The sequence below is a fragment of the Chelonia mydas genome, chromosome 6 (assembly GCF_015237465.2).
Source record: "Chelonia mydas isolate rCheMyd1 chromosome 6, rCheMyd1.pri.v2, whole genome shotgun sequence".
NCBI lineage: Eukaryota > Metazoa > Chordata > Testudines > Cheloniidae > Chelonia > Chelonia mydas.
Genome location: NC_051246.2, coordinates 46,558,258 through 46,577,137, shown reverse-complemented (window position 1 = coordinate 46,577,137; position 18,880 = coordinate 46,558,258). Strand labels below are relative to the sequence as shown.

The window sequence follows — 18,880 nt, the reverse complement described above, 5'->3', positions numbered from 1 at the left end:
CCCAGATACTCACCAGCACAGATCCCAGGCAAACTCCTTACTATTCCTAACAGTAAGGGGAAAACCAATGAATGCTCATGCAGATATCTGTTTATATATTAATATTTTTGTGAATATGTATTTGCATGAAAAGTATTCCTCCAGCTATCTCAAAATCTTTGTAGATACATATAGTCAGAAAATAGATCAATACCATCTGCAACTTAAGTGACCAGTCACACAGGGTAAATAGCAAATGATAAATTGCAAATAGTTTGAGCATTCTATGGACTGAAATATATTTCTATAAATCATTATATAGATAAATTCAAGCTATGAACATAAAAATCTAATTGTGTTTGTGGATAATTAGCCTAGAGGGAAAAGAGGGACTAAAATAGATGAATAATTTTTTCATTGCAAATAATTAAGACTCCTGCGGCTTCTTGCCCTCATCCCGGTTATCCGGATGTTGTAGGACAGTTAAATACTTGTTTCCTTCAAGTGCTTACTTTTATTCATTATTTAATAGATATCCTGATATTTTAACAATATAAAATCTTTGCAATAATTTATGCTGTTTCTTATTTTTACTTCAGGTATATGAAAAAGTTGCCTATCTCCTAACAGATTTAGGTAGGTGCATCAGTTATACTATATAACTTTGTATTTCAATATCAAATCGTCAAAACCAGTTTTTAACATGCATAGTAATGTGGTGCCCTTTCCCAAACTATGAACTGCCTACCAATGGCAGTGAAAACTATTACCTAGCATATGTTGGGGGGGGGGTGAAGGGGGGGGGGGGGGGAAACTGGTCAATGGCCACTAGAGATGACCAAATCCCTAGATCAAGAGATGCCCCCACTCTCCCCCACATCAGACTTTAGAGAAGTTTGGATCACAGATGAACTATGCAACTGTGGACCACTTCTAGAAGTCCTCATCCTGCAGTCTGCTTAGTACAGGGGGACAGCTAACGTCCATATGGAATGAATTCAGTGGAGCTGTCCACGGGCTCAGGTGTCACCCCTGTTTGGATCAGATTAGACGATCAACGCCTAAATTGTTCCTTCACCTAAATACAGATAACTTTTGATTTCATCCTGCTGTATCAGAATTGTTTACATTTTGTGCCCCAGGATCAATTCTTTTTAGTTTTCAAATGCTATCAGCCAAAGTTGGAAGCCTGAAAAAAATAGTGTTGTGTTTTTTTACCTGTCTCACTGGTAGAAAGGGGAGATGTATCAGGTTAGGATCATGCTACATCCATTGGTCTCAGTTAGTGGGGAAAAAACTCCTCTCCCTTTTCCAGACAAATATTCTGACTAGTGCTATGTGAGGCCTGGGATTTACATTTCATGAACAATTTCCTGATTTTGACATTTGTTTTCATTCCCAATTGGGATACAACAAAAAATTTCAAAATTTCCCATGAGTTTAAATTTTCAAAAAAAATCATTTAGGGTTAATTGAAATGTTTCAATTTCAACTTCTTAGTGGTTTTAAAAAATATAATGTAAAATAAAGTTACAAACAAAGCAAAATATTCCATCCAAATACGTGTAAAAGAAATGTTTTGACCTTATCAAAATGCTATATAAAAATTTTAAAACTAAATGTCAAAATTAACACATTCCCACTGAAAGTTGTTTGGTTTCAGCAAAATGCCATTTTCCACTGGAAAATCTTTCCATCAAATTTTCGACCAGCTGTAATTTTGACTCTTTAAAAAGAAACTAATAACAAAACTTGCAATCGCAATTCAGTTAAAAAAGTTGTGATCAGGGAGGCTACTTTTTTAATTTCCAATCTGGTGCTGTGTCAATATTTTATCCTTAACATTTCATCTGATGTGTCCAATTTAATGATATAGTTGATTGTGCTGTAATTCACACAAAGAACTCAGTCTTTCAATGTAACAGGGGGCTGTGGGATATGTACATGTACAATACTAAAGACATGGTAATTCTCTGCACAGAGAAGACTACAAAAAAGTTTTAACTCAGGCGCTCGATGCCCTACATTTACTAGTAGTGCTTTACATGAAACTCCACTTTACCTATTAATTGATAAGTGACTAGGGGTTTGGAAGCACCCACAAAAGTTTGACAGTCACTGGGCTCATCCAAGTTATTTTATATAATCTTGTGCCTAGTTAAACTCAGATTTTACCCTTACTGATCGAAATGTTTCTATCACAGCACTTTGTTGAATACCACAGGGGAATGAGAGAGAGCAAAGCTTTGATTCGCTAGAGCTGTTTTTCCTATTATACATGAAAAGTTCTTTTGACATCTGGTGTAATAGCGTGTCAGTTATCCCTTTCATAATATGGCTTCTGGTCCTGCAGAAGTAGGTCATGATGATGTATGTTTTGTTTCCATACATAATAGACTTTGGAAAAGTGCTTATTATTGAGGAAAGTGTCCAGGTCAGTCACAAGAATGCTGAAGGCAAGAACTAGTGAGGACAGACCATTTATTTATATATATATATGGAACTAGCCAAAACACTGCAACTTAACTGAACAGAACTTCACAAAATAATTCCTAAGAGCAATAGGTCATTTGTGGCTGCAATTGAAAAACAACTAGCCTCATTCCATCACTGGCCTCTGCGCACGCGCACACACACACACACACACACACACTTCTCCAAAGTCCAAATGGCCCTGCCCTAACTGTAAAACCTAAATGGGCCTAAACTAAACACCAGTCAATCTGAGGTCTTGCATCAGGCCAATGGTGACAGGCAGCAGGATTACCCAATGACAGCCCTTCTAACAAATATGCCACGCAACTGGATGACACAAAAAGAAAAGGAGTACTAGTGGCACCTTAGAGACTATCCAATTTATTTGAGCATAAGCTTTCTGACAGACACCATTAACCCTGCCGAAGTAATCCAGCACCAGTTTTTAGAACTGACATCATTTCTCAAGACAAATTCTGGTGTTCAGATGCAGGCAAACTGCAAGGTCTGCCTATAGACAAACAGATAGGAAAGTGTTCACTCATTCATAACTCCAATTAAAACAGAACTAAAATGAACTAAAATTTTAAAAAGCACATTTAAATTCACTTTAGCGTTTTCTGACTTGGACCAGAACACAGTTGGCTACTTTTCACCTGCAGTAGAATGACTTTTTATTGCCCTAGTGTTCCTAGATACTTCCTGAACTCAGGGCTTGGCTACACTTGCAAGTTAGAGCTCACAAAATCAGCCCTGGGCGCCCTAACTCCTGAGGTGTCTACACTGGCAAGGCACTTAGAGCGCCTGGACTCTGCAGCTGGAGCACTCCTGGTAATCCACCTCTACAAGAAGCGTAGAGCTTGCTGTGCCCTGGCTGGAGCGCGGTGTGTCAGTCATTACTGCGCTGTGATTGGCCTCCGGAAATGTCCCATAATCCCCTGAAGTCAAGTGGCCACTCTGGTCATTGTTCTGAACTCGGCTGCTGGCATGCGGATATCCCCCTTCAAAGCTCCATTTCTGACAGCCAGCATGCTCATCTGCCCCGGGACAAAGCAAACCATTACTGTGGAATGCTGATGCTGCGGAGGCCTGCGTGTGTGAGAGCGAGGAGGGGACGGGAGGTGTTGATGTCGGGGTTTCTCCCTGCTGCTGTCTGAATTTACAAGACAGCATGCTGACACATTCTCTGCCCCCCAAAACACACTGTCTCTCCCCCCACATACACACACTCCCTGTCACACTCCACTCCCACCCCCCATTTGAAAAGCACGCAGCAGCCACTTGCACACTGGGATAGCTACCACAATGCACTGCTCTCTGTGGCGTTGCAAGAGGTGCTAATATTGCCATGCCACTGCGCTTGCAGCTGACAGTGTAAACACACTGCAGTGCTTTCCCTGCTGCTGTCTCCGAGGGCTGGTTTAACTCCCAGCACTCTACATCTGCAAGTGTAGCCAAGCCCTCATTACAATAATAAAAGGAAAGGAAGAAAAAAACAATAACTTGTTGTCAACAGGCTGCGATCTTCCAATGAAAGGCAAACCACAGCCTTATAATGTGTTTGTTTATTTTGTCTCTAAGCAACCATATAAACTTTAGAGGATTGAGTATCTCATCCAGTGTTTGAAAAATGCACCCACCCTATCTTGGTTAATTACTTCTGCTTGTTCGTTTTTATTAAAGAACTCAAAATAAAAAATGCAGTTGTTTTTTCGCTGAAACAACATGACTACATGTATTTTAAACGCTCCAAAGTGTATTTATTGATTTCATGGTGAGTTATGTGACTTAGACTCTAAATCACTAAGGTGGTTTTGAATCGCTTACCTGCATACTGTATAGCATAATTAATTTTTTAAAAGCAATTTGAAATTTTCATGAAAAATGTCAAAATTGCAAATTTCAATAATTAACAGCCAGTTCTAAATAAGATAGAATTCCTGCCCTAAAAATCCTAAAATCTTCTTGCAAAGAGTGGGAGTGAGGAATTAAATAAAACTTTTGAGGTGTTTGTATGCAGATTTATATTTGTAGTTAAAAAATATAAAGGACCAATCCATTCCATCTGCCCCCTGGCTGTTGTCAAATGCCTGACACCTTAGAGGCATCATGACAGAGTTGAGTCTTGATGAGAAAGTAGTGTCCCTGTGGATACATTGAGGGAAGATGTTCCCATACATAAGGAGTAGCACAGAATAAGGCATGAAAATGTTTATGAGAAGCTGATAGGGAGAGGTTGCTGCCAATTCTGATCACTTCACTGCTTGTCTACCATGCCATTGTGTATTGAGTTGCTGATGCTAAGCATTATCATGCACAACTGCTGAGAAGTATCAAAGAGATACGGCGGGTAAGGTAATATCTTTTATTGGACCAACTTCTGTTGGCGAGGGAGAAAAATTTTTGAGCTACACAGAGCTCTTCCTTGTTCTGGGAAATGTACTAAGAGAAGAATCAAGGCCTCTCAAAGGATTAAAAAAATTGAAGATTCAAACTGAATTCAGAAAGAGAACCATCAAAATGGAGAATGGAACTCTCCCTGGAAGTTCTGTGATGTTGCACAGTTCAGGGACACCATTTTTGATTTCTGCATAGAAGCAAGCTGGTCATAGCTGGGGTAGGAGTTTTGAGGCCCTCTAACTGCACACTTTACTGAGGGGGGAAAAAGAAACTTTTACTTAAAGGGTTAAATTAATTTGAGCCCTATCATTTCTTCTTTAGGAGGCATGTTGACCCTGGAACTCTGTAAGACACTTGCAACTTCATTTCATTTGTAAATGTGTAATGTGTACTATGTCACTCCTTTTAGAGCATCCTAGAACAGAATCTGAATGGGAAAACAGTTTTGCCTTGAAAATGTTCCTCTTCCAGTTTGTCAACTTAAACAGCTCTATCTTTTATATTGCTTTTTTCCTTGGCAGGTAAGTTATTTTTGGTCATGATTTTATTTTCTAAATATAGGAGGGAAATGCATACCGAACTATTAGTGCTAGATATTTAATTATGGTAATATATTAAATTGCAGTAAAGAAAATGTTTTAATGTGATAGATAGATGTCAGAATCAGCAACATTTGTGGAGCTGAGTATAAACTAAAGCCAAAACTTTTAAACATGGATCTTTAAGATCTTAAAATCTGATTTTTTTTCCCCAGAAGTGCTGAGCACCTGCTGTTCTCATTGATATCAATAGGGATTGGGGATGCTCAAAACCTCTGAAAATCAGGCCAGTTATTTAGATACCTAAATACAGATTTGTGTCGAACATGCTGATACATTTCAAAAGCTGAATCTAGCTCCATCCCTTTTTGCTCATCTGTCTCCGACTGGTAATGTTTCCTGGAAAACAAATCCTATAACTAGCAATGCTGTATAGTGGTTCGCAGACAGGATTGGGAGCCAGGATTCCTGGATTCTATTTCTATACCTGTTGCTTATTCACTGTGTAAGCTTGGGCAAGCCTCTTGACCTTGTTTCATTTTTACCATTTTTTAAATAAGTTTGATAATATTTGCCAACCTTACAAGACTGTTGGAAATACTAATTAATTTATGTCTACTAAACATTTGAGTTCTTTGACTGGAACTGCCAAGTTTTATGATGATGGTTCAGTTAAAGACGGAAAAAATAGAAAACCTCTTGCTAAGAATATCATAGAATTACTCTATTTAACTATAAATTACTAAACATATTGAAACAAGCTACAGACAATATTACAATTCATGCTAATTATATTAGACACTTCTTTATGCCATCCATTTTATGTCTTTTATCTTTTTCTGACTTGCTAAATCCAGAGTCCTGTAAGATCCAGAAGTTCCAGTCCTTCATTTCTTTCTCAGGTGAAATTTCCATTGAAGTCATTTGGAATTTTGCCTGAGCAGGGAATTACATATAGAGCTATTAGAACTGTGAGAAGGATTTATTATGAATATCTGTTTGTAACAGAGACTGACCTGAAATGCATACTGCATATCTGAGGCCCCAATCCTGGAGGCTGGATCTGCATGAGCTGATCCCTGTGCCTGTGTGGATCCTCATTGACTGCATGGGTATAATGGTTTGCCTTCCTGGAGCCAGTGCAGAATTGGGAGGCTTGAATTTCTAACATCTCAAAGTTCAGGGAGTATGAATGCAGGGGTTTGTTTCTGCACATTATAGAGTTTGGGGCTACCTGCAAAATGTGGATGTCTGTACCGGTTTGGATTTTGAAATAACTCCTACACCTCTTCCCCTCCATAGTCAAGGCTCTCTTTAGATCTCATATTTTAGCACATGGCCTTCAGCCACTTATCATTTAAACTGTTTATAGTTAACAGGTTTGGTCAATGGATGAAATTCAACAATTCTAGTAATACAAAATGTTACTGGAATTTCCATTAAGAAACAAAAATTTCATTTCACAGATTTGCAGGCCGTCCAGGAAAATACAACAAACTTTTTAATAGATGGAGACTGGAAGAGGTAAACAATCCCTTTTTTTTTTTCTTGTAAAACCTCTGTGCAAAAAGGAAACTCTGGAATATTCAAAAGACATAAACTATAGTCATGTGTAAGATTTATTCTTCCATTAAAGTGCAGTGAGGAAGGACATATCTGTTTTCCATCGCAGAGGATTGGGAACCAGAAAATGTGGTTTTTCTTCTGAGCTCTCAGCTTTGCTATACAACTTTGGACTGGCGGCTCACCTCTCTGTGCTTCCGTTCCCCTGTTAGGGTAGTATTACTGTCTTCTATTCACAATCTCAGAGGCCTGTTAGGCGGCCTAACTCATTAATATTTCTGAGGATCGTTGAGATTCTTGGATGGAAGGCACAAAAGAAGTGCAGCCCATTATTGTTGATAGGTTCTTAAGTTTGCCCTAATGTGAGAGTACTACTTTAAAAATTAAAGTCAACTTTTTCAAACCTGGGCATATAAATATGCTAAACCACACCACTTCCCCTGATTTCACTGTGTGTGTGTGGGGGGAGGGAGGGCTGAGGTTACTCAGCATCTCTGAAAATTAGGCCTCTTCTATTTAGGTTCCTATATATTGATTTAGGAGCCTACCTTTAAACACCCAGGTCTGAAAAAGTTGACATCAGTTATTAGCTATGATTGATAGCTCATTACCTAAGTAAAACACACATTTTGGATAAATTGAAAGGTTTAAGATTCAGAGACTTGCAGCTCCAAGTCAATAGTATGAATTCAGATTAGGTTGTTAGAGGTCAAATATGGCTTCATTCTGTTGCATGTTTATTGGCTGGTGTGAAATGAGTTGGTGGTACCATCCAGAAGATAAGTGTCCATATCACAGCCATTGCCGTTTACAGCAATTTATGGCAGAAAAATTCAGTGGGCATGGAGATTTATCCAAATTCTCATTCAAAAAAAGGTCCCCGTCTTGCATGGTTGACTATATTGGCAGCACGGTAGCTGAAGCAATAGGCATTACCTTTGCCCATGCTGTACTACTTCTGTGGGTAGTTTAATTCTACAGGTCCATCAATGTTACCTTTCAAAAGCATTAAAATTCATTTTAACCACTGTTAAGTAAACCACAGAAAAATACACACCATAGCCCATATTTCCTAGAAATATCTTTAAAGTACAGAGGTGAAAACCTGGCTACATTGAAGTCACTGGCAAAACTCCAGTTGATTTCACCCTAGAAATTTAAATATTTCCTATGCATCCAGGCTGCACATGTAAAAACCAGGGAAATACTTTAAAATATAAGTGTTTTTAAAATATATATTAATACTAGGGCTGTCAAGCGATTAAAAAAATTAATTGCGATTAATCGCACTGTTAAATAATAGAATACCATTTATTTAAATATTTTGGATGTTTTCTACATTTTCAAACATATTTATTTCAATTAAACACAGAATACAAAATGTACAGTGCTCACTTCATATTTATTTTTGCTTACAGATATTTGCGCTGTAAAAAACAAAAGAAATAATATTTTTCAATTCACCTAATTCAAGTACTGTTTGTCTTAGCGATTGGCTCAATAAGAAGTAGGACTGAGTGGACTTGTAGGCTTTAAAATTTTACATTGTTTTGTTTTTGAGTGCAGTTATGTAACAAAAAAAAAATCTACATTTATAAGTTGCACTTTCATGATAGAGTGATTGCACTACAGTACTTGTACGAGGTGAATTGAAAAATACTATTTCTTTTTATCATTTTTACAGTGCAAATATTTGTTTTAAAAAATACTATGAAATGAGCACTGTATACTTGGTATTCTGTGTTGTAATAGAAATCAATCTGTTTGAAAATGTAGAAAAACATCCAAAAATATTTAATACATTTTAATTGGTATTCTGTTGTTTAACAGTGTGATTAATTGTGATTAATTTTTTTGAATCGCAATTAATTTTTTTGAGTTAATCACATGAGTTAACTGCGATTAATCAACAGCCCTAATTAATACATAACTTTTTTCCTCTTCCTTCAGTGTCATCCTAGTGGCTGTTTGATAGATCTCTGCTTGCAAATGGGAGTTATCATGGTTTTAAAACAAATGTGGAACAACTTCATGGAACTGGGTTATCCGTAAGTTCACTCATTGAGAGCATTATTTTATTAAAATATGACCATACCCTATGCAACTGTAGGAGAAAAAGGAAAAGTCCAAATGTAGGTGAACAGAGATAATGGCTTTTAATTGTAAATCTTAACTAGCTAAGCAGAAGCATATGTGAACAAATACATGTGAACATATTAAATACTAAATGATTCGTTTTAAATCTCTTGGACTTCATACAAGCCCCAGCCCCTGGTTTTCTGATACATGGATGTGAGTACCAAAGTTTGGATCCATATGTGGATCTCAGTATTTCCCAAGATAAGGTGATGAGATCTGAAGATTTGGTACAGCTCATTATAGAAAGAGAGGGCCACATGCAGAGTTTGGATCTAGATCCATATTTTACTGAGGATCAGGGATGTTAGGATACAGAGTTCTGGGTCAGACCCCAAATTTGCAACACAGGCTGTACTCCAGACTCTGTTGCAGCATATGAGTTTTTAAAGCAATTTACACATGCACATGGACTTTAGTGCACTCTGAAAATTATAAGCAGCGTATTTTGGGGAGGTTACATTTCTGGAGCCCCTTAATCCAATGGCTGCTAATTTGCATCACAGAGTCCACCCCAACTCATGTTGTGGGATACCCATACTCCAGACAATCTCCGTGAGCACCTACAACACTTTGACGGCGGGTGGTTTCTGGGGCGCCCTTTGACCAGAAAACCATAACTTGCATTCTTATTTCTACCCCAACCCTAATATTGCACAGCAATATTATGGAGGCGTGGTAGCTCCACTAAAGTTAAGGCTGAACCAGCATTTCCACTTTAACAGACTAGAAAAAGTTCTGCAAAACAATCTTTCTTTTGGGTTAGAGTATCATATCAAAATATTTATGGTAGATTGTGCACTGCATGACTTTTCTATAACAGTTTGTGTGGGGGGTGAATATTGTTTGAGGTTTGCTATGACTGTTTTATATATGGCCATGTGACTAAAATTTTCAAAATTTCTAATGTTTCCTTCAGACCCCTTTTTTGTAGAAACTACAGTACTTTGAGGAGTGAAACTGATAGCTGTGATACTTTGGTTTGTGTAGACAGGATGCAACGTTGTAGAAAGTTGAATGTTTTCTGTGTTTATTTTTTATGAGAAATATAAGTTACTGTTTTGACTGAAGACAGTATCCTGGCATCACGTTGGTCAATGCTGAACTTACACCAGTCCTTAGTACTAGGCTCTCTTTTTTGGGGTGTTTCGTGATGCTCATTGAAGCCTCTTTGGTCATGCTAATGTTGAATCACAGTTACTTACTTTTATTTGATCACACTGTCCCCTTGTTCCAGAAGCAGATGAGATTCAGAATCATGGTTACATTATTCTAATGCTGCTGCTTACCAGAGTCTTTCATCTTCCCTCTAGTTAATTAATGCTGTTTTCCATGACAATGTTGCTCAAGGAAAACCTGAGTGTGCATGTGGATTTTGGAGCACTTTGAAATAACAGCTCTTGAACCAGAAGCTTTGCTCTCAAGGCAATACTTCCAGAAGGAGCCCCTGAAGAATACAGGCTGAGAGAGCCACTAATGTGCCCAACACACATTCTCAGAAAGCTGCATAGAGCTGGACTCAAACTCACAGTTCATGAGAGCTGCTTATGTTCCATTCCAGACTTTACCCTGACACTTTTTTTTTCTATGTTGCTTTCCTCAAAAAGGCAGAGTTCAGTTCCATGCAGGTGACATCAGTTTTGGAAGGATAAGAGCCATAGTTTGAGCCCCAGATATGCGCAAGAAAAATTGTTATAAGAACCATAAAATGTTTGTCATCTGACTTTGTGGGGAGGCTCTATCCCAGGAACCTCTTGCTCGGATGACCTCAAATTTGGACCACTAACCCTGCCCCAGATCCCCATGTAGCAGAGCAATTCATCAAGTTGGTCTCAGTAAGCATGTGGATTTTCGAGCACTTTGGCTGTTAAACAGTAAGCTAGTCTTCACGTTAACTAGAGTGGTGCCACTGTCCCTCTATAAAACAATCCATGCTCTGGGACCGAAAAAGGATTCCTCTCACCAGTTTCTTGTTTTGTATGTTAGCTTTACAAACACAAGTGGGAGAGCACAAAAGCGCAGTTTGAGAAAACATTAAAAAAACGCTGGTCCCCTCCCCTGTAGGATGGATGCTGTAAATAAAGTAAATGGAATTTAAATTATCTAGTCTCTCTAAAATAGCCATTTCAAAAAAACTTCCTTTTCCTTGTTATTGCACCTCCCCCATCAGATGCTGTGGGTTTGTTGTTCCCAGGAACAGCATTAATTGCTGTTCAGCAATAAGGGTTTATGGAATACTTGAGCCTTTTGAATTGTTTCATGTTGTTTAAAATTAATTATCTTTCACAACTTTATTGTGCAGCTTCTAAACAGAACAGTTAGGCCAAGATTTTTAAAATCTTTAAGACATTGGAAGAATATACTACATTTCTTGTGACACATTAAAGTATAGTCCAGAGCTCTAACCTTGAAACCCTGTCCAAAAAGCTGTGTTCGTTGTGTGCCAGCAACCTGATAAAACTTTTGGGGCACTATACAGTTGCTGCTAGACCTGAAACACTCAATAGAACAAAGGTACACAGGGTATTAGACTTCCTGTCTTCCCTTCTTCAGCCAGTATCTTAATTTCTTTATCTCATAAATATTTGAGAACAAGCTTCCTTAGTTTATTATTTCCCCTTTCACAAAGCAATAGGCTGGGCATTCAGACAAGGCCTTTGTTTATCCTTGAGGCCTTTTCAGCAGCAAAAGAAAGGGTGTGACAAAGGATAAACTGGATTTAGAAATGAATAAGAGCAGATTGACAAACCTAATAGAAACACTTTCCAGCACAGTCCCTTTTCAATGAAGTGTGAATTTTGCCTCCCTAAAGTGTGTATTCAAGTGACTTCCAAACCAGAACACACAATTGCAGTCTCTGATTTCCAGCTGCCCAAGTTGAAATAATATTTAGCACTCGCATAACCATTTTCATTCATCTGAGAAGCTTTGTACAATCTTTAGCTGATTTTTATTATTATTAACAATTCCCCATCAGATAACTATTGCATAGCATCATAAGGGCTGGTCACAATCTTGCCTTATATTTGTGGTTTCGCCAAAACGTTGTTAAAGACGCATCCTTGCTACAGGAGAAAACAATATTCTTTAACAAGTACTCTTTCAAGAAGGCTCTGTGACATTAAAAAAAAATCTCTTTAGGTTTGTGCATTGAAAACATCACCCCACTATAAGGGGCCCTTCAGTTGAAATTAAACCCTTAATGTGAAGCTTAAGTTGCATGTAAGGTCTTGTAAAGGCTCTCTGCTCTGGCTTGAATATTATCTTCTAAGAATTTTGAGGAATGCTCGTGAGAAAGTATCTCCACAGGTATGCACTCTCAGGTAGCTTGCAACAGTTCAAAATTGGCCTAGGATGCTAACTCATGATGATATCCGTGAATATTGTAAATTCTTCAACAGGCACCGCCAGTGATATCACAAGCTCGATGATCTGTCTGTCTAATGTAGGTTACTACAGAACTGGTGGTCACGACGCAAGATCAAGAAAGGAGGGCAGTTATTGGAGCATAAAATTTCACTACCTCAATGGGAAAAAGATTGGAATCTGCAGCCAATGAATCTCCATGGCTTAATGGATGAGTACTTAGAGATGGGTGAGCAAATGTACAGCAATATGCAGTTTTCTTATGGAACTCAGCAACAGTTCAAAGCTTTTCCTTTTTAAGGCCGCATTTGTTTGCATTTTCTAATCTGGCAATCTGTTGTTAGTTTTACAGTTTGGCTTTACCACCATCTTTGTTGCTGCCTTCCCACTGGCACCTCTCCTGGCATTGCTTAACAATATTATAGAAATAAGACTAGATGCTTACAAGTTTGTTACCCAGTGGAGGAGACCTATGCCTGCAAGAGCAACAGATATAGGTAAGATATAGGTAAGAGAGCACAATGATGATGCGCAGTCATTGTACTACCAGCTTGTGTTTTATTCTCTTAAAATGCTAATGCCATGAAAAGTTTAAAAATAACTGAAAGGAAGTGGGTATAACAGGTTAACTCCAAATATCAACAATGGCCAAAATGTTAAACAATAGGAATCTAAAGTTAGGCTTTAAAACCAGATTTTATCACCTAAATAAATGACTTTGTTTTTCAAAAGTACTGAGCACCAACAATTCCCAGTGAGAGATCATTGTGTTGAACTCTAAAATGTGGCTTTAAAGGCCCACCATTAGGCTACTTCAGTGGTTCCCAAACTTGTTCGGCCGCTTGTGCAGGGAAAGCCCCTGGCGGGCTGGCCCGGTTTGTTTACCTGCCGCGTCCACAGGTTCGGCCGATTGCGGCTCCCAGTGGTCGTGGTTCACTGCTCCAGGCCAATGGGAGCTGCTGGAAGTGGTGGCCAGTACATCCCTCGGCCCGCGCCGCTTCCAGCAGCTCCCATTGGCCTGGAGCAGCAAACTGCGGCCACTGGGAGCCGAGATCGGCCAAACCTGCTGACGCGGTAGGTAAACAAACCGGGCCAGCCCGCCAGGGGCTTTCCCTGCACAAGCGGCCGAACAAGTTTGGGAACCACTGGGCTACTTATTGGAGGGAAAAAAAAACCAAACCTCTGGGCCTAAAATGATATCTAAAATTACTGAATATCAATGGTTTCAGAGTAGCCGTGTTAGTCTGTATCCGCAAAAACAACAGGAGAACTTGGGGCACCTTAGAGACTAATGCTCAAATAAATTTGTTAGTCTCTAAGGTGCCACAAGTACTCCTGTTCTTTTTTGAATATCAATGGACTTTCAAAGCAGAAGCTCTGCGATGTTTAAGAGCTAACTGACTGAGTCCTGACATAAGGAGATGATACTCTTTGGCCATAAGTAGAATGCAAGCTGGATTTAAGTCTCTTTTTGCCACTTTTTAGTGGCTTATACTTGGGTCTTCCTGGTTATACTTTTGGCACTAAGTTATACCTTGTTAAAGAGGTTTGATTTTACAGAGAAAGTGGTCTGCTGCACTGAAGATGTACTATTCATATAATTGAATATGATCAGGAAGCAGTGATGTTAACATACAGCTGTGAGGGGTTCTCTGAGACAGATTGACAACACATCTCAGATCACCCTGATAAGGAGTAACACAGGTTTATGATTGGTGTCAGCCTGTGGAATTTCTAGCCTTTCTGCTTGATCTAAGAGTTACTGTAAGTAGGAGACAGTATTTGTATCCCATATAGTTAAGCAGCATTCACAATAAACATTTTCTTCCCTACTGATCTCCATTATAACAATTCTTTGTTTCCTCGTCTTCACTCTCTTGAAAAGACTATCCTTTTGAGTTTTATATACTTACAAGGTAATAGTTTTAAATGGTATCCCAGATTTGGGTGTTTGGGATTTACAGATTGGATCTAAAACTAGAAGGAACCTATTGTGTGAATCTAGTTCGGACACAGCCCATGATGGCAAAATTCTTGGGAAGTTTAGCTTAATCCCAGTCTGGATCTGAATATAGCTTTTTTGGCACAGTGATTGTGTTTCTCAGTAAACAAGAAAAATAGTATAAAAAGAATGTTCTTATTCTTTCAATTGATTCTTCTTTCTCTTAGGTATCTGGTATGGAATCCTTGAAGGAATTGGAGTCCTGGCTGTCATAACTAATGCATTTGTTATTGCAATTACTTCTGACTATATCCCACGTTTTGTCTATGCATACAAATATGGCCCTTGTACAGATGAAGGATACAGACAGGAAAAGTAATTCAGACGTTTTCTATACATACTTTTTTTTTTTTTTGGCAGACATTAACTTTATCTTGCTATGGAAGTGAATTTTTCCCCATTGTCCTTCCTGCAATCTGTACATTGGATCAGTAGTATTTTGTCCTTTATAGTTACACAAACCTGACTGTATCACATAGTTTCCTAAGCAACTTCCACAGAGATGTCTATTTAAAATAAAATCGTGCTTTTCTTTCCAAAATCCCTTCACCAGAGTGAAATACGGTGACTGGCTTAAACATGAACAGAGGAGATGAATGGGACAAATGAAACATGCACATAGGCTCATGTAAAATTTAAGTATGTAGCAACAAGAACTGATATCTGTAGTGTGTGTTAGCACTTTGGCCATTCAACATTTAATTTGTATAATTTATTATAGCAGAGGAGGAAATGTGAAATAAACAAATTCAGGCTAGTTACAAAAGTTATAGTCCTGGATTTTTCAAGTGCTTTTGATGATCATTTCAGAAAAAGACGGTTCATAACCCTAACCTGGAAATTATGCAGACAAACTGCTGAGATAAGGATAAAATTGTATTTCACAGGGGGGAGAAGTTCTCAAAAACTTTGTGTCTTTGAAGTTGTTTTTTCTCAAATAAATAATCAAACATGATGAAAAGTTACATACAAGATGTCATAAATATGAAGGGTAACCACCTTTCTGTATACAGTGCTATAAAATCCCTCCTTACCTACGCTGCTAAGAATAAGCTTAGGGGGTCTTTCATGCGGGTCCCCACATCTGTACCCTAGAGTTCAGAATGGGGAAGGAACCCTGACATGGTGGCAGAGCGGTGGGATCATTTTGAACCAGAGATCATTTTGAACCTAAAGCACAGACCTGAAGAGGTGTTTTTTTTTAAGCTGAGAGCAGCTAGAGGGTTTTCTGTCTATTTGCCTGGAGACAGAGGTGTTAGTTTTTTTTTTACAAAGGGATTTTTCTTTTTTGAGCTGGAGTTTTCTCTGCCCTAAAAGCAGGGTAGTTAACCTCCTGCAGGGAAATTAAGAAGTTTTGGGGGTTTTTTTCCTAACTCTCCGGTATAGCTAAAGTTAAGCACAAGAAAGCAGGAAAATGACTACCAGTGAAGCAGCTAATAAACTAGAGCTGGCCAGATTTGAAGCTGAAGAGAAACCAAAAGACCATGATAGCCAGGTGGCCTTAAGGCACTTGGAGATGGAGGCAGAAAAAGCCAGGGTGGAGGCAGAGGAAGCGGCCCACAAGAGAGCTGTGGAGGAGAAAGAAAAAAAGAGGAAGCATGCACTGGAGATGGAGAAGGCAAGAATATACCAACCAACCCTAGCAATCCTTCTCCAGGTACCACTTCCCAACCCAGAAAGTTCCCCACCTACAAGGCAGGCGATGATACCGAGGCCTTCTTAGAAAACTTTGAAAGGGTCTGCCTTGGATACAGTATCTCTACAGACCAGTACATGGTAGAGCTGAGGCCGCAGCTCAGTGGACCCTTAGCTGAGGTGGCGGCTGAAATGCCTAAGGAACATGTGAACAGTTATGAACTTTTTAAAACCCAGGTGAGAGTCAGAATGGGGCTAACACCCGAGCATTGCCGTCGGCGGTTCAGAGCCCTAAGGTGGAAACCAGACGTGTCATTTACCCAACATGCCTACCACATTGTGAAACATTGGGATGCCTGGATATCAGGAGCAAGTGTTAAATCTCCAGAAGACTTGCCCTTCCTAATGCAAATGGAGCATCTTAGAGGGTGTTCCTGAGGAAATAGAAAGGTACGTCCTAGATGGGAAGCCCAAAACTGTAATCAAGGCGGGGAGATTGGAGCCAAATGGGTGGAGGTGGCAGAAAAGAGAAAAACTAGTAGCAGTTGGATCGAATATCAGAAGGGGCAACCCGAAACAAAACCCTATCACCAGGGGCAACCCAAGACCCCACCTACATCCCAAGGAAAACCTCAGACACCTTATCGTCCCACCACACCATTCTCCAGCAACCCACCTCGCCCCAGTGACCAGTCAACTGGGCAATGTTTTAAATGTAATGAGCTGAGGCAAGTGAAGGCCAGCTGCCCCAAGAACCCCAACAGTTCATTGCACTGGGGTCACACCAAAGGTCCTCAGGCCCAGGTGCCTCCCAGATACCCTTAGAGTGAAGGGAAACTGTGAGTTTGGGCGGGAAGAAGGTTATAGCATGGAGGGACACTGGAGCACAGGTGTCAGCTATCCATCAATCCTTAGTGGACCCCAACTTGATCAACCGAGAGGCCCAAGTGACGATTCAACCCTTCAAGTCCAACTCTTTCGATTTGCCTGCAGCCAAGTTGCCTGTCCAGTACGAGGGCTGGTCAGGAATGTGGACTTTTGCAGTCTGTGATGATTATCCCATTCCCATGCTGCTGGGGGAAGACTTGGCCAACCATTTAAAGCTGGCCAAGAGGGTGGGAATGGTCACCTGCAGCCAGACTAAGCAAGCTTCCACACCTATCCCTGTTCCTGAGCCTTCCACCAGGGCCCTGTCTGTGTTACCAGAGACCCAGATGGAGGTGGTGGAACTGGATCCCCTGCCAACAACTGCAATGGCCGTAGTGGATCCAGTCCCAGAGACCCAGCCAAAGCCAGTCCCCGAACCAAAACTGGCAAAGCAACCAGCACCAGAACCATTGCCAGCACTGAGTCCAGTGCTTGCAAACCCACCTACAGCTCCAACACCAGGGGACACCACCGAGCCTGCACTAACAGCAGCAACAGATGAGCCTACACAAAAGGCTCAGCCAGAGCCTGAAATACCCCATAGTGCACCAGCAGAGAGCGGTTCACCATCAACAGAAACAGCCCCATCACCTGCATCGCTTCCAGAGGGACCAAGCCCAGGTCTACAATCCAGTGAGGAACTGATGTCTCCAGCATCAAAGGAACAGTTCCAGGCCGAACAGGAAGCAGATGAAAGCCTCCAGAGATCTTGGACAGAGGCACGGAGCAAACCACTGCCTCTCAACTCTTCTAATCAATCCCGGTTTGTTGTAAAAAGAGGACTTTTATACAAGGAAACTCTTTCTGGAGGACACCAGGAAAACTGGCATCCTCAGAGACAGTTGATAGTTCCAACTAAGTACCGGGAAAAGCTCTTGAGCTTAGCCCACAATCATCCTAGTAGCCATGCTGGGGTGAACAGGACCAAAGACCGTTTGGGGAAGTCATTCCACTGGGAGGGAATGGGCAAGGATGTTTCTGCCTGTGTCCGATCTTCTGAGGTATGCCAAAGAATGGGAAAACCCCAAGACCAGGTCAAAGCCCCTCTCCATCCACTGCCCATCATTGAGGTTCCATTTCAGCAAGTAGCTGTAGATATTCTAGGTCCTTTTCTGAAAAAGACATCCAGAGGAAAGCGGTCCATATTGACTTTCATGGATTTTGCCCCCCGATGGCCGGAAGCAGTAGCTCCAAGCAACACCAGGGCTAAAAGTGTGTGCCAGGCACTAACAGATGTTTTTGCCAGGGTAGGTTGGCCCTCCTACATCCTCACAGATGTAGGAACTAATTTCCTGGCAGGAACTATGGAAAGCCTTTGGGAAGCTCATGGGGTAAATCACTTGGTTGCCACCCCTTACCACCATCAAATAAATGGCATGGTGGAGAAGTTTAATGGAACTTTGGGGGCCATGATACGTAAATTCATAAATGAGCACTCCAATGGTAGGGACCTAGTCTTGCAGCAGTTGCTCTTTGCCTACAGAGCTGTACCACATCCCAATTTAGGGTCTTCACCATTTGAACTTGTATATGGCCGCGAGGTTAAGGGGCCATTACAGTTGGTGAAGCAGCAATGGGAGGGGTTTACACCTTCTCCAGGAACTAACATTCTGGACTTTGTAACCAACCTACAAAACACCCTCCATGCCTCTAGCCCTTGCTAAAGAAAACCTAAAAGATGCTCAAAAAGAGCAAAAAGCCTGGTATGATAAACATGCCAGAGAGCGTTCCTTCAAAGTAGGGGACCAGGTCATGGTCTTAAAGGCGCTCCAGGCCCATAAAATGGAAGCATCGTGGGAAGGGCCATTCACGGTCCAGGAGTGCCTGGGAGCTGTTAATTATCTCATAGCATTCCCCA

The 18,880-nt window shown here is 40.4% G+C and overlaps 1 protein-coding gene across 4 annotated transcripts in view; it reads left to right on the top strand.

Annotated features, from left to right (window-relative positions):
- ANO3 (anoctamin 3) overlaps positions 1–18,880 on the top strand; it is a 369,380-nt gene that overhangs the window by 336,609 nt on the left and 13,891 nt on the right. For all 4 annotated transcript variants that reach the window (XM_043548422.1, XM_043548421.1, XM_027830111.3 and 1 more), the window contains 7 exons: positions 579–615; positions 5,264–5,375; positions 6,860–6,917; positions 8,907–9,004; positions 12,542–12,687; positions 12,803–12,955; positions 14,628–14,775. In XM_043548422.1, the coding sequence (XP_043404357.1) occupies positions 579–615; positions 5,264–5,375; positions 6,860–6,917; positions 8,907–9,004; positions 12,542–12,687; positions 12,803–12,955; positions 14,628–14,775 (752 nt within the window). The remainder of the gene's footprint in view (positions 1–578; positions 616–5,263; positions 5,376–6,859; positions 6,918–8,906; positions 9,005–12,541; positions 12,688–12,802; positions 12,956–14,627; positions 14,776–18,880) is intronic.